At 40.0% G+C, this 16,139-nt stretch overlaps 2 protein-coding genes across 11 annotated transcripts in view; one reads left to right on the top strand and one right to left on the bottom strand.

Moving 5' to 3' along the window:
- CUNH11orf74 (chromosome unknown C11orf74 homolog) overlaps positions 1-8,026 on the bottom strand; it is a 42,009-nt gene extending 33,983 nt beyond the window's left edge. For 4 of the 10 annotated variants that reach the window (XM_027642542.1, XM_027642541.1, XM_027642540.1 and 1 more), the window contains exon 1: positions 7,348-7,522. The gene's annotated coding sequence lies outside the window, so the exon portion shown is untranslated. The other 6 variants (XM_027642532.1, XM_027642533.1, XM_027642534.1 and 3 more) reach the window with 6 other exon arrangements.
- Positions 8,027-8,297: 271 nt separating this feature from the next.
- On the top strand, positions 8,298-10,546 carry RAG2 (recombination activating 2). The gene has a single exon (XM_027642304.1). It carries the CDS (start codon positions 8,387-8,389, stop codon positions 9,992-9,994), a length of 1,608 nt encoding a protein of 535 aa, XP_027498105.1. The 5' UTR covers positions 8,298-8,386; the 3' UTR covers positions 9,995-10,546.
- The last annotated feature ends 5,593 nt before the right edge of the window (positions 10,547-16,139 follow it).

Below are 16,139 nucleotides of genomic sequence, written 5' to 3' on the forward strand. Positions count from 1 at the left end.
TCCAGAAGCTATGTAACAGCATGATGTCTCCTACAAAAAACCCTGTAACATCCCACTCTGCCCTCTAGGCAACGGTACTGGAGAGGTCATCCCACGTAATATATGCACTAGAATACTTGTGTAAAGCTTGCTCAAGAAAACTGGTTTAGTCACACAAAATAAATGACCTAGGTCCTATATTGTTAGATCCTTTATTGTTACTAAAGTAAACTCAACCTGCAAGAGCAAGGACTAGTTAATTTTGGAGCAAAATTATGTGATTTCCACTCCTTGCTGTCTTACTGCTGTTTACCACATTAGTTAGTGATGAAGACTCTAGAGGAGTATGGATTTGCTACAATATTCTTACAGCAATGAAGAATGAGATAGTACCTTTGCAAAAAGAATAAGCCTGTATCGGATGAGTGCAGTAAGAATCAATTTAAGCCTATCTAGGTGCTGGCTCCTCCCAAAAAAGCCACCACCACCTTCTCTTCCTCTTCACCCTTAGGTTTTTCACTCCACTCCATTTCTTGGCCAGACAATATAAACTTCCAATATAAAACCTGAAGCTAAACTGAGCAAATCCATAAATTGTTTTAAATACACCTTTCCTGATCTGCCTTACAGCCATACGATCGTGCCTGTACAAGCAGACAGTGGGAACACGCAGTGGGAACAAGGGAAGGATGCAGGATTGCCCTTTTGGCAGCCTATCATAGTTGTTTATGCAACCGTGAAAGCACAGCCTCATTAGGAACACTCCTCACAAATGGCCCAGAAAGCTGTGCTTCCTCCACACTAGGAAACGCAGATGTTACCAGGGCACTCCTACACTCACCACAGCTAGAGCCAGAGCCTGGAGTGTAGATCATCAGCTCCCATGGTGCAAAGAGGCAGGCAGAGCTGGAATTCCAGCCTGTCCTTAACAAATTCTTGTTGTTAGATATGGACTGCTACCTTAACAAACATTCCAGGATGGTGCTTTAAAAGAGGGCAAAGGGAAAGGAGTGATTCTGGAAATTTACAGAATATTCTGAGTTGGAAGGGACCCACAAGGACCATCGAGTCCAACTCTTAAGTGAATGGCCCATATAGGGGATTGAACCCGTGACCTTGTAGTTATTAGCACCAAGCTTTCACCAACTGAGCTAACCTCAATTCCTGCTCAAGAAAGACATAAAACATTTTCAGTCAGTCAGCAGAGGAAGGTTACCCTTTTTCCTGAAGACAGCCAACCGTTTCCTTCTTGTCTAGACATCTGCAAAGCTACAGTTGCAAAACAAAGCCCTCCCTGCCCTATTGTCCTGCCTTACTTTCCTCCCTCCTCCTCCCTGCTACCCACACCACCTGTGGGAGGCAGAGCTCCTGGAGCGAACCCAACAGCAGCAAGCTCTGCCCATGAGCAGGTGCAGGTCAACTGAACTAAGGGAACAAACTAAAAGTTTCAATTGCAAAGGAGAAAAACTTTCAGATGAGGTTCCTTGCAGCATCTCTCAATTCAATGTGATCTACAACAGCTAATCCCATTAAAATCAACTGGATGTTTGCCATTGCATTCCACAGGAGGCCTTAAGGGCACACACTTAATGCAACAGCAATTTGTGTGGATGGGAGCTGCATCTGCTTGCCTAAGTACATTACTGAGCCTGAGAGCCAACCTCTGTGATGGACAAAAACATATGCTTCTCGTGCCCAGCTCATATGAGCTTTTACATATAGGGCTTTAATTGTAAGCAAGCACATTCATGCTGTTTGATTTCAGTGCTAATATATCAGTCCCACACCTGAGCAGAAGTTTTTTTAATGAATTTTCAATGGCTTCAAAAGCACTGCACCCTTTAAAGACCATCTAGAGGCCAATGGTAAGGGTAATGTTTCCTCCAAACCGCAGTAGCCACTGCACCCTGGAAGATATCATCCTGGATTTGACAGTCAATGCACAGTTGGATTCAATCAGCTATTTTAGATAAGACCTCCAAATAAAACCCTCTCCCTCACATCCTAAATACTGTTTACTGTTGCTTTTAGATGAGACAGAAAATTGAAGACTGTAGGATGCTGTATTCCCCATGCCCTTTTTCACAGGTTTCAGCCTGAGTGTCCTGGCTAAATATCCAGCATATTTGCATTCTGGCTGGCAAACCCTACACAAATGAGTAAGGCAGCCTTCCCTTTCCCTGCTGAGCTGGAATGCATTACTGCAACCCACAGGAAGCCACCTACATTCCAGCTCAGAGATGACTCTGTTTTACTAGTAGAAAATATGTTGAAAAGCCTAGAAATATCTCAATGCAATTTGGAATGACTTGGGATGAAGAAGATGCAAACCACATATTATTTTAAGAAATTAATTGTAGAAAATCAAGTGAAACAAAGCATTTCCATAACAGAGAGCTATCTGCTGAAAACGTACTACCTATGTCAATGTTATTAAAATAGAATTTGGGAAGGAAAAGTTTATTTATTCATTTTCACATGGATTCTTTGCCAGTTGAATTCGGGATACAAATCCAAGATGTTCTTGCTATGACCTGGACAGTTCTGAACATGATTTTCCTACCTTGTAAGTACATTATTCTGAAGCTACTTGCTGCAGCTTTTCCAAAGCACTTCGTCATTTACAGTTACAGAGACCAGCTTGGACAGACCATGTCCTCATCCAAAACTGACATGCTGTAACGAACAAACATTAATTTCTCCATCTTCTCAACCACAGTAATTGTAAAAAGAATTTCTAAAGATAAGGCATGTCAACCGGCAGAAAGAGAGTAAAATGAATGTAAAATATTAATGTGACACAATTTGGGGGTTGGATTTTTCACTTAAACATTCGTATCTTTTTTTTCCAGTACATCTTTGATCACAGACCCAAACAAGGGTCAGAGTATGTCAAACACTTAGATAAGAAGCTGTCAAGTATTATCTAGGCCCTACTGAAAATAAATGTGAACTGAATGCCTTTAAATTTGGGGAAAGTTCTTCACCATTCAACTCTGCAGTACAGTCTCCTTTCATCTTTTTTCAGTAAAGAAGTAAAAAGCCTATATGGATGCTACAGAGCACAGTGCCTTAGCACTGCTGTATTTCAGATGAGAAACATCACCACATCCTATCTACATTACAGTTATTCAAAGTCTCAAGACAATTTTCACAAACATTTGGTATGTTAGCTTTGCTGTACTAATCAAATTCCATTTCCTTCTATTTCTATTCTCACAGCAGTTTCAAATGGGAGTTGAGATATTTCTAAAATACTGTGCAGCAGATGTTGTAACTCAGGAGTGGGTGAAGTAGGGCCAGGAAAACAAAAGCAGGGAGCTATGAAGAGTGAATTGTTTTCACGATTTTTCTGTTTATTTGTTGTGCTATGTTATGCAAGCGGCTTATCCTGTGTGCCCCAGCACTGCTAGCTGTTGAAAGGATATGTTCCCAGAGGACTTCGCAGAGTCTAATTACTTTTTGTTGGAGAAAAGCACTGTGAAACTGATGAAAAATGCCACAGAAGGGTGCAAAGTTTTATTAGTCTTTTAAGGTCTGATCAGAAGGCCACTGAAGTAGAAAAAAAAGACATTTCTAATTATTTTAGTGGACTTCGAGTTGGACTTTCAGTCAGCCCTCACTCACTGAATTGCATGCATTTGTCATTTACTTTGCTCTGTTTCAATGTCATTGCTTACTCGGGGCAGAGCACTGCTGGGGAAAGAAGCAGTATGCCAATCAGCAAGAGCTGTTTTCTTTTACTAGCTATTAAAATTATTTTTTCTTTTAACTCAAAATTTACTTTAAATTACGTTTTAAACCAGGACTGAAATATTCCAAAAAAGATCACAAGGTTGGCAGGTTTAGCAGTACAAAAAATTAAACCCTAAAGAAGCGTATGCTGCGGACATTTACAATCTAACTAAGAGACATCTTCTGTCACTCTAATCTTGTTCTACTGCAAAGAGTTAAAGCTTCTGGAGGTTGGTGGGTTTCTTGTTGTGCCATCTAAAGACAAGAGAGGAAAGAAAAAAAAACAGTCACAGCCTGTTAGCCACAGCAGATCGAGTTCTCAGGAGCATATCTGCAAATCAAGCAGATAGATTCCCCTCCATCAGGCTGTCTCTCTTTGCCACGAGCCCCCTGCGCTGTCAGAGAAGATTCCTCAAACTGCTCACACTTGAATCCCAATTACACAGAAAGATTTCGGAGGACGCAAAAAGCCACTATCAGCCAGGTATGTCTAAATTACTGTTTTGCCCAAAGCAAACTTGGTTGATACACTCAGTATATGTTTGGAGAAATAATATATAAAAAAACTCCTTCCTTAAGATTGTTTATGGAGGACTTCAAAGCTCTCTGAGTGTCTGGATATGATTTTGATTGTGGAGAATTTGGAAACAGCACTTGCTTTTTAGGGGTATGCTTCTCCATTTTGGAAATGAAAAAGCAAATCAGTCAGAGAAAAAGAATACAATGCTGCCAAATAAATTTAATCCTACCATAAATATTTGTGTTCATGTCAAATTAAAAATAATTGCAAACTAATGAATTTAATGGTCAGCAATGGGCATATACCAACTAAGACTCCACGCTATCCTGCAATCCATTCTCTCAGTGTCCAATCAGTACTGCTCAAATATCTTTATGTAAATGAAAAAAGGTTCTTTGGGTTTGCTACAGTTCATAAGGTCAACTCATTCATCATTCATTATTTGCCAGCATTCAAATTACTGTAAAATTATTAAAAATACGGTACTTTTAACATTAAAAAATATGAGATGTCACACTAAACAGCAGCACTGATTATTCATTGTTCTCCTTATTAGAATGTTTTTGTTGCCTAAACAGGTAACAGGCAAATCACATAGATGAACAATTTCGGAGCCAAAAAGGACAATATGCTTGGGAGTGACTCAGTGCCTAAACGTTGTAATCTAGTGACATTTTATAAACCCTAGATTTATAGGACCTGGGACACAGAACCAATGGGAAACCTGCCTTCCATAGGAGAAGCTAGAAGACAAGGAAGAATATCCAAAGGTATATGAAATGTCACTTGATGTTCAGGTGACTGAATCCTAACCCTTGTTTCTAAAAGACATTCATCCTGTTCTCCATGAACACTTACTATAGTTCCTGAAATGATACACCACACGAAATTGTAACTATATCCATCTATTTCCATACTAAGCACATTTCAAATTACATTACATTACATTACATTAGCTAGTGCTTTTAAAAAGCACCTTCTCTCTTCATTTGATCCTTCTGTAAATGTATCTGCCAATGAACCTACCTAAATCTGAATTCCTTGTAATCTCGTCTTGCCATACAAACAACTATTAACCCAAAAAACCTGCTCAAAATACTGTTTGATTTTAAAATAAAATAGGGAAGAATATTAGTTTTCTCCTTTCTGTTAGCTTAGCTTTTAACTCAGGTCTCTACTGCTTCTCAAATACAGGCATTACAATAGTAATGCTGAGATTCTCACATATTTGTATAATCCTTGCAGCTTTACCTTTTATAAAAACACCAAATATGATGAAGCATGACTCAAGTCACCATAACTGGTAATTCCACCCTTCTCTATTTATTTATCTTCTTGTAGTGTCTTTTCCCCATAACTTGTGTTGCACCACAACAAAGGCATCTGTTTCCCTCTGCACTAACTCTAATGCTAATCCGACTCCACAGTGACACAGTTTTGAGCATAAAACCACCAAAAACACTTTAAACTCTGTGGTTATGAGGTTAGAGTTTTACCTTTTGGGTTCCCTGAAGTTGTTCAGGGTCAGACAAGCCCAAAGGAACCAGTGGTATTGGAAGGTTAGAGGTGGAGGTCAGCATAGCCAGAGCAACCACACTATGTTAACACACTGTAATTATTATGAAAAAAACACAGAAAGCCAAAGCAATTCCAGCAAGTGCCTAAGAAGCCATGTCTGTCAAAAATCTCAGATAAATATTTTCTCTGTTACTGACTGAACTGCTTGCTTATGTAAAGTTCAAGAAATATTATGAGAGGACAAGGAGGAAGTGTGTTTGTGTGTTTATTTACTTGTATCTATCAATCTCACTTTTTAATAATTTTCACTGATCTTAGACTTCAAATATAAACCAGCAGTCAAATGTAGAACACTAGTGTTACAAAATAAAGAACACTAATTTGATCATAAAGAATACTAATTTTCTTAAGGCATCTTCAGTATGGAGGACATTTTACTTTTCTAAAGATCCTGTAAAAACAAAGAAATAACTAACCAATATGAAAGAAGAGACAAAGGACATCTAATCCAGTAAACCCAATTTAGTGCAAGCTCCTCTGACACCATTTTTGAATCCTTGTAAGGAACAAGCAGCAGAGATTCCTGTTCAGCATATCACCTGAAGGTAAATAACCTGGCAAATCTTTCTTCATGCATAATAAGAACAAAACCCGCTGTGTGTACTGACATGCTCAGAACAGGGTTCACTAATTTAATTAACTTATAACTGAACTTACAGTGCAGTACTTCTGAAAAGGAATCTAAATGTAGAAAAAACTACTACCTTCAGGGAAGAGGCATTAGGACCAGCACAGTGAACAGAACTTGACCATAATCTTTGGATGATTCCACAATATCCAATTTTGTAAGACAGCTATTCCATGGATTGTTTTTCAAATGGACTCAGTAATGGCTATACCTACTCCGTCCATGTGCTCTGGCCTAAGCACATCTCACTTTTGAAAGCATTCCATTGCAGATCCATATTTTAGCACAGCAGTTTGCACACCAGTTTGCAGGCAGGCAGTGCAGGAATATGGTACAACATGGCAATTTGATGTAGTCGGTGTCATCAGTTCCCATGTTTTTACAGTGACTCTTCCTGTATGCAGTGTTGTTCCCGATTCCCCAAGATCATCACATAACCAGAAGATACTGATCCTTCCTTAAAAAAGAAACCCTCCGTGTCTTGTTTTTGTTATTACAGCAAAATGAAAAGCAGGAACAAGGACAATATGAATCCTAAAGATTTCAAAACAAGGAATTAAATTTTAAAATGTAGAAGGATTTAGGTTTTTTCCTAATATTTAGTTCACATCTTTAAATTTTGGGGATTTGGCAAAGGCTGGGACAGAGAACTTGGACATTTACTAAAAGGTACGTCTCTGCTGTCACCATAGGACAGTGTCAATGAATAGGCCAGTTATTTCCCTCCCTGGTGTCTGTGCTCTCCAAAGCTCTTTCAGTGTTATTACCCAGGCTGACTACATGAACTCTTTTAGGTTTTTGAACAAACAGGTTTATAAAAGATACCCCTTGAAACTTACTCGTGAAAGCATGAGCAAATAGTAAACGTGAAAGATAAAGAATTCGACGACACATCGAAAACATATCCCAAGGAGACTCACAAGCCACCCAGATCTCTGAGCGGACTGTTCAGCACAAGTGTGATTCACCCTGGCACTAATAGCCTCTGCCGCTTCAGTGATACCTGCACGGTTAGAAACAGAGCGGGCATCGCTGCTTCTAAATGTATCCAACAAATCTTGATTTATTTTTTTTTCCTTTTGTAACCCTGCAAACCGTGTAACTGAAGTTTGCACTCGGCTGTGCACGCACTTCAGCCCACTGGCCACAGGACACTGGGGCACATTCCCGGCCAGGGACCTGGATGGGCGGCAGCCCCCCGATCTCCTGCCGCTCCGGGGGAGCCGGAGCCGCTCGGGACGCGGGATCGGGGGCGGCGCGGGCAGACGCGGCTCCCGCAGCCCCCGGGCGCCCAAGCCGGGGATCCGCGCCCCTTCCCCGGGCGGCTCCAGCGCGGTACCCCCGCCCGCCGCGGGACAAACAACGGGCAGGAATCAGCCCGGCTTGCGGCATCGCTGGGGCTGCTCCCTCCGCCCCCGGGCGCCCCGGAGCCGAATCCCGCCGCCAGCAGAGCGGCCCCGGCCCCGCGGCCACACTCACCCGCCGCCGGCCCGCTCACCCCGCCGGGCCCGATGCCCCACGCCCGGGCCGAGCCAACCGGCGGCCGTGCAGCCCCGAGCCGAGCAGAGCAGCCCCGAGCCGAGCGGAGCGGCCCCGAGCCGGGCAGCCCAACGAGAACTACCGGCCCCAGCATCCCGCGGGGCCGCGTTCCCAAGGGAGCGGCCGCGCCCGTCCCAGGACGTCGCCCAAGCGTATCGCTGGGGGCGCATCAGTGTTCTCCGTGCCAAAAGGCCATAATTTGTAGAAAATCCCGCATAACTGGCATACAGCTCATGTTTGACTCATCTCTTGAGTCCCAGGAAAGGGTATCTTTTCGGTTCTCAAAGTGTGAGCTGAAGCGCAATTTTAATACGATTTATTCAAGTACTATTAAAAAATTCTCATAGGGTATAATACATGTTTGATCTGTTTCTTTTGTGGTTTTTTTTTCGTTTCGAAGCCACAGTATGGCCCAGTCGACAGATGAAATGTCACTGCAGATGGTATCAGCCGTCAGTAACTCATCCTTGCTTCAGCCAGGCTTCTCTCTCCTGAATTTTGATGGGCATGTTTTCTTTTTTGGGCAGAAAGGATGGCCAAAGAGATCCTGCCCCACTGGTGTTTTCCTCCTCGATATAAAGCAGAATGAGCTCAAAATGAAACCTGCCGCCTTCTCCAAAGACTCATGTTACCTTCCCCCTCTCCGCTACCCTGCTCTTTGCACACTCAGAAGCAATGCAAAGTCTGATGAGTACCAGTATATCATCCATGGTGGTAAAACACCTAACAATGACCTCTCTGATAAGATTTACTTTATAAGTCTGGTAAGCAAAAATAGCAAGAAAATGACGTTCCAATGCATTGAGAAAGAACTGGGTGGAGATGTCCCTGAAGGTAGATATGGGCATACGATTAGTGTAGTTCATAGCCGGGGAAAAAGCATGAGTGCTATATTTGGAGGGAGATCCTATACTCCTCTTGCACAAAGAACCACTGAAAAATGGAACAGCGTAGTCGACTGTTTGCCATCTGTGTTTCTTGTTGATTTTGAGTTTGGATGCTGTACATCATACATGCTTCCAGAGCTTCAAGATGGACTTTCTTTCCACGTTTCAATCGCCAGAGATGATACAATCTACATTTTGGGAGGCCATTCACTTCAAAATAACACCAGGTGCCCCAACTTGTACAAGCTAAAAGTTGATCTCCCACTGGGCAGCCCATCTGTGACGTGCACCATCTTGCCAGGGGGGATATCAGTGTCAAGTGCTATAGTGACTCAAATCAGTGATACTGAATTTGTCCTTGTCGGTGGCTACCACTCCGACAACGAGAAACGGTTGGTGTGTAACACCATAGTTCTGGAAGACAGTAAGATAAAGATTGTTGAAAGGGAGAGCCCAGAGTGGACACCAGATATTAAACACTGCAGAATATGGTTTGGCTGTGATATGGGCAAAGGGTCCGTATTGCTGGGCATTCCAGGGGCCAACAAACAGTTAATCTCAGATGCAAACTACTTCTACATTTTGAGATGCAAAGGAGAAGAAGAGGACAAGGAAGAAGAATTGACAACACAAATTTGCAGTCAGACATCAAGCGAAGACCCTGGAGATTCCACTCCATTTGAAGATTCGGAGGAGTTTTGTTTTAGTGCTGAAGCCAGTAGCTTTGACATTGATGATACTGACACTTACAATGAGGATGATGAAGAAGATGAATCAGAAACGGGCTACTGGATCACCTGCTGTGACAGTTGCAATATTGACATTAACTCCTGGGTCCCTTTCTATTCGACAGAACTCAACAAGCCTGCAATGATCCTGTGTTCCAGCGGGACTGGCCACTGGGTCCACGCGCAATGTATGGATCTCTCAGAGACCACGCTTCTACATCTCTCAGAAGCAAATGTCAAGTACTTCTGCAACAAGCACGTTGACCTTAATAAAGGGCTACAAACTCCCCCAAAGGTGGTGCACCTGAAAAAGCAGCCCATGAAACCATTGCGCAAAAAGAAAACCATGAAGTTAGCAACGTCCACAAAAAAGTCCTTTCTTCGGAGACTGTTTGAGTAGATTTACACTGCTGATTTGAATTCACCTGGGAGGAAAAGAAATCACAGTTGAAGACAGTAATGGTTGAAGCAGGGTGGGTTATTGGAGCTTGGAGAGATCTTGTTATTTCAATTATCTCAGTGTTTCTCTTACATTTCAAAGGTCATTAATTTATTCTGTCTCTTATGTGTATTTTTGTAATCTCCAGATAGGAACCCCTTCACAGAGGGAATTGTGCAAACGCACAGTCAGATACTGGTAACTGTATGCTGTATTTTATGCTATAACTTACACCTCAGTAAGTTTAATGCAACTGCTGGTAGAATGAGACATTATCCCATGTACTTAGTACTGCTAGCATCTGTCCATAAAGAACATTATGTTACCCATTTTACTTTTTTATCTTAGTAGTTCTAGAAATATTTCACCTAATTTATAGCTGCATTAGTCCAGTTTTTTGTCAGTGTAATGAAATAAAATGAGACTAATTACTCTGGTCTTAAACAAAAATAGTGACATAAGTCCCCTGTGTCAGAAATAATGAAATATTCAGACACTGAAGGTCAGTTTTCTTCAGGGAACTCCATTATGGAAAGCTTACATGTGGAGCATTTAATGCTGGATAATTAATGTTTTCTTTTGAGAGGTATTGAATGATCATATGTCAGTTTTGTCAACAGTTGAGGAATATCGTCTCACAGTATAAATCAAATTTCTTTTTAAAGGTAGTGTGCTCATCAACTGCTTTATGTTTGTATTTTAAAAAATCTAGTAAGCTAATAAAGTTTTTAATAAAAATGACTGTATTTTTTTACCTACTCATGGGGAAATCAAACACTGTAAATCCCCAAGTTTACAAAAGGACAGCATGTATGCTTGGGAGATCCACATGAAGCCTAATAAGGGGTTGAGCTTCACAGCCACTCCATGCTGTGAACTCCCACCAAGTTTAGAAGTAGTTCCTTCTGATGAAGAGGACTTTTATCATTTACTCAGGTCCTACACTACCCATTTCCCTCTCTGCTTTCCCAGAGTAAACTCTGTAGAGTGTGAAAGCTTAGAAGTGCAAGCTGTAGCTCAAAGTGATCCTTTGGGCCAGTGGAGCATTGTGAGCGTAGAAACAAATGCTGTTGGCTGTTCAAAGCATGAGGAGAAGATTAAATTCAGATTGAAAAGGACATTGTCAAGGTTGAATAGCCCAAGAGTTTACTAAGGGTTTTTGTGGATTCTTTTATTGGCTATTTGTAAAGCCTCATCATTCTTGACTTTTATTTTTATTACTGCTCCAAACATCTTTTCAGAAAATCAATACCATCAGCTCAACATTTGTGAGCCAACAATAATAGCACAGTATTCACAGTCCAACTCTCATGCTGGATCCCTGAATAAAAAAGAAAAACAGGAGCAGCAGTAGCTGTCAGGTATTTGATCACTGTGTGCAGACCCTGAGCAGCCACTCCTTTACAAAGCAGCCTGTGTAGCACAGTATTCCTATCAACACTGATGTATATCCACAGTACTCCCCTTAAAACCTTACCAACTCCAGTCAACAGAAAAGAAAAGTAAAGGGCAACTGTACAAAATTTCTATTTCCAACCTTTTCGTGTGCTGAGGGAGGTGATAGTTTGGGTTGAGCTTGTAAATGGGAAGTATATCACCCTGATTCCCTTCTCAACATTTTGATATGGGTATTAATTCATAGATTTCAATGCCAACTTCCCATTTCCTTTGTCATGCTACTTTACATAAGCTCAGAGTATATAGTGCTATATGTTTTTCCAAGGAGGAAGTTAATATCATCCCCATGTAAAGTCCCTTCAAACAAATGACGTTTGGCAACATCCTCTTTTGTAGGTTGATCAAAGGTGTTAGTGAGCTGAATTGTCATGCATGTTCATCATGGACTTATTTACACCAACAAAGCAAAAAAAAAATCCACATCATCACAACACCAACAAAGAGCAACAATATACTCCTACAACAAAACTCCACCCCTTATTACTTTGCCATTTTACAATAACAGGACTCCCCACAGTTATTAAACTCCTGGGCAGTATCTAATCTGAGGTTTTGCTTGTTATTTCTCCCAGTTACTGTCATTATCTCAAATTCCACAGACAGCATATTATGTGACAAATTTGTCTGCTAGTGCAGACGAAAGGATGGAAACATTTTCTTGAGGTAAAGCTTGACACTGCCTTAGCAGAAGTGACATTCAGCCTGAGATAAAGCCTGGTGACTCGGGCACTGGTGTTGTGGTTGCAATGTGTTGGGAGCTACTCTGAATTTCCGGAACTGCCTCGTGCAGCTTCAGTGACTGCTTGAGCCCCTGGGAGCTGAGAGCAGGTACACTCAGCACGTGGCAAGCACAAGCACACATTGCAGCCCCTTTCAGTTGTTACCTGAGTTATTGTTCTTTACTTTAACACTGTGGCTATGAAAGAACAACTCTCACTCAGACTTTATGTTATACCTCATTGGGCCCATAACATTAGTGTATTATATATCTGAGCTGTGCTTTCTTAAAATGTGTGGTTTATTTGAGTAGGAGGGAGAAATTGCTTGGCTAAACCATGTCCCAGCCTCACAGTGAAGGGCTGTACAAGCAGCATTAAATCACAGCTCCAACACTGTAGTTTACTGCAGAAACAGGAAGTTGTAAGTAAAATATAAAACACTTGAAAGCACTCGAACATAAAGAGATATATGAACTTCAGCCTGTAAAGAAGACACTTGACATAGCATTCAAGACTGCAGAAAGTACTTAATTTACTGAGTCATGTACTTTAAAAGCATTCATTGTCTTCAAAACCAGCTAATCAATACAAGATGTTTCTTGCTCAGGCAGGTTAGAATTAGTAGATAAAATGAAGTACATTTGAGTGTAGAAATAAATCTCTATTTTATCTGCATTCAACTGACCTGTGTGTTTTGCAACCACAGTATACAGCATCGTGGTTCCCAGATACATTTTAGTAATACTGTACTTCTATTATCAGCTTTTATGAGAATAATATATGGATTTTACTAGTATTGAAAGGTGCTTGGACCTTGAAGTACCTGATTAATCTACAGCAAAGGCACAGCACAAACTTTAGTGGTAGCACTAAAACATGTGTCATAGTTCAGAGTGACTCATTGTACCAATAGACCATTGGAATGAGTGGAAATAATGCAACTGGGAGCCTAAAGCAAAAGGAAAATATTGAATTCAGATTGAAACGGAATCTGTAAAGTTATTTACTCCTAGACCCTATGTATTAAAGACAAAAGGATTGCCTTACTTCTTTTTTTTAATCATTGATGGCTATACCTCCCTCCATATTTGATTTCCCATTCTATTCCGTTTCAAACAAGACTTAACTTTTGGGAAAGCCTTGAGCCTCTGAAAATCAAACTCCAGTTGTTGTCTCTACTTTGAAAATTGTGACACCAGAGCCCATTTTTAATTTGAAAAAAGCAAGGCGATAACCTTATAAACTTTCTGATTTCTATACACATATCCATATCCATATCCATACACAGGAAAAACAGGGCACTGGCCACTGCCACAGATGTGCAGATATTTCCTTGTCCACTTGCTCAGAGTGGCCATCTCCAGAGGAAGAGCTGGGCATTGAAAACACACCTCTTGACCTCTCTCCTGATTCTGCTAGAAAAGGTGCTAATTAAATCCTTCCTAATATGTCTTTTTGTATCATGAACAATATTAAGCGTGATGCAAAAGTAGAAAAGCTCCCTAAACACTTAAGGAAACAGAGTTGCAGCTGGTCAGCTGTTGGAAAATTATACCATATTCAGTTCTCTAAAACAGTACTCTGAAGAAGAGCAGGGACAGGCCTCATTATTCTTCATCTGATCCCAATAGGAATACATGGAAAGGAAAATTCAGTCAGTTATTACAGGTTTAGGAGTAAAGGAGTTAAATCATTACCAGAAAACTCTCTCAGGCTTGTTTTTTGGTTTTATATGAGTTCTGGTTTTTTCCATCCAACATTTTTTTTTATTTGAGGTCAGATGAAAAAAATAAGTTGGTGATATGAAGTGCAAATATGAGATGTCTAATTATCTGATTACACACAAGGAAATCAGGTAGCTTAATTTGCTCATCATTAGTTCCATCCAAACCAGTTTGTTTACATAAATCTTTTAACCCAGAAATATCATTGTAGGGAAGAAAGAAGGATTTTTCTGAAGTAGAATAAAGGTTAACTTCAAATAATGAACTGAAAGGTAGATTGGAACTAATCTTTACAGCTCAGTCTCTGACAAGGAGTCAAAATTTGATGCAAAGGATGCACAGAAACCAGTAAAGAGACTTAATGTTTCATCACGTAGATAACAGTGCAAGGCTGATTTTAGATAAAATCTGGGATGGTATTTTTAAATGAAGAAAAAGGCATTTACAGACTAAATAAAACTGAGTTTATATCAGTTTATTTTTCTGTCACACAGCTGCTGAAAGTACTGCTGAGACTCACAGAGGAATCTTCATTTGTCTTAATTTAGTGAATTCCAGAACAGGGCTGGAATCACAGCTGCCTCTGGGTATTAGAACAACCTAACTATGAAAAACATCCAGAATTTGAATGAAAAGTAAGACTGGTACCATGAAATTATGTGCATCACTGAAAAACTGTTAAGAAATCAGAAGTCGGAAACATAAATATTTATAAGACCTTTATTTTAAACTGAATTAGGAAATTAATTAGGAAACTGTAATACATTAAGAAAAAGTAAAATTATGAAACCATCAGTGAGACAAAGCAAAGAACTCAATGTAATCAGAAATTAGGATGCTGTAAATATCTAGAGTTTGTTTCTGAACTACCTGACTAAAAGTCAAAGGTGATTTGCTTTAAGGCAATAGAATTATTCCTGTGAGAAAAAAAAATATGATACAAAGATCATGGCTTCTAACATAGTTCACATCATTTCATAACATGGCAATTCACAATACAAAGCCCTCGAATAAAACAAAACAAGAAACATAATGTGATTGTATAAAAACTACAGCCAATACAATTTCATAACAAGACAGTAATTATTTACCGTGAATTACTGAAGGATTTGTACCAATTATTAATGTAAAAAAGAAAATGTGGAGGTTTGAAAGAATGCCATGAATAGAAGTGTCTCCATATTTCTAAAGCCTCTTCAAAATCAGAAAGCTTAACAATAGGCTGCATAACCAAATGATGCACCTGTCTGCAGTCAGGATTTGTTTGGCCTCCGATGCATGGCTCAGTGCATGCAGCATTGTTATTTTAGCTCTGTTTACAAAAGCTTGTACTTGAAGGTACCTACCCTTTCAGTACTGTTTGTTCTAATGAGCTCAAAATTCTCAACTGATTTACAGAAGATGTCAACAATGGGGAAATAGAAGATTAAACTAGACTCAAATCTAAAAAAACAGAAAAGAAAACAAAATAGTAGTACTTCTCTGTGTCAGCTATCCTGCCCAGAGCTGGTAGGATGTGAAATGTGTCTTTATGGCTTAATAATATTTCACAAAAGAATACTTTCACGTCCCACTGCATTTCTCTATCCCCATCCAGGTTTTGTTCAGTCTGATGAGTTACCCCAGGATATAAGGCTTGTCTTAAGAAATCATACATGTAAGGATAAAACTTACTCAACCCTTTTGCAGATAGTGAGACAAATCACTTGCTGTTACATCAGCAGCCTGTGAAATTGAATTTGGAATTTGAAAATGTTAACAGAGTCACTGAAATTACATGTGCAAAATTAACAAAGTCTGGTCTGTCATTCCACGATACATATTCATTGTAATGGACGAGTTTGGATTACGTGGGGGTAAAATTCATTCCTATGCAAAAGGCAACAAAAATTATATACACCACTTAAATGGAGTGAAAATCACCATGAAATGAGTTGAGATTGTTAAACAAACCCCTAATTTATTCAAGCAAAGTCAAGGATAAAACATAAGGTAATACAGTTGTCCCAAATACACATAAAGAGAAAAAAGAAAAGTATGCAACTATCTGTATATTGAAATATACGTTGACCAAAAATGAAAACTGTATCTGCATTTACTGCTAAAAGATTTTCTATCCACCTCATATTTATACTACATGGGAAACAGATTTATTTGTGACCTACATTTATTGGTAAAGAATGATACTTATGTAAAACTAGTTGT

The sequence above is a fragment of the Corapipo altera genome, unplaced genomic scaffold, assembly GCF_003945725.1.
Source record: "Corapipo altera isolate COAL_440 unplaced genomic scaffold, ASM394572v1 23b, whole genome shotgun sequence".
Taxonomy (NCBI): domain Eukaryota; kingdom Metazoa; phylum Chordata; class Aves; order Passeriformes; family Pipridae; genus Corapipo; species Corapipo altera.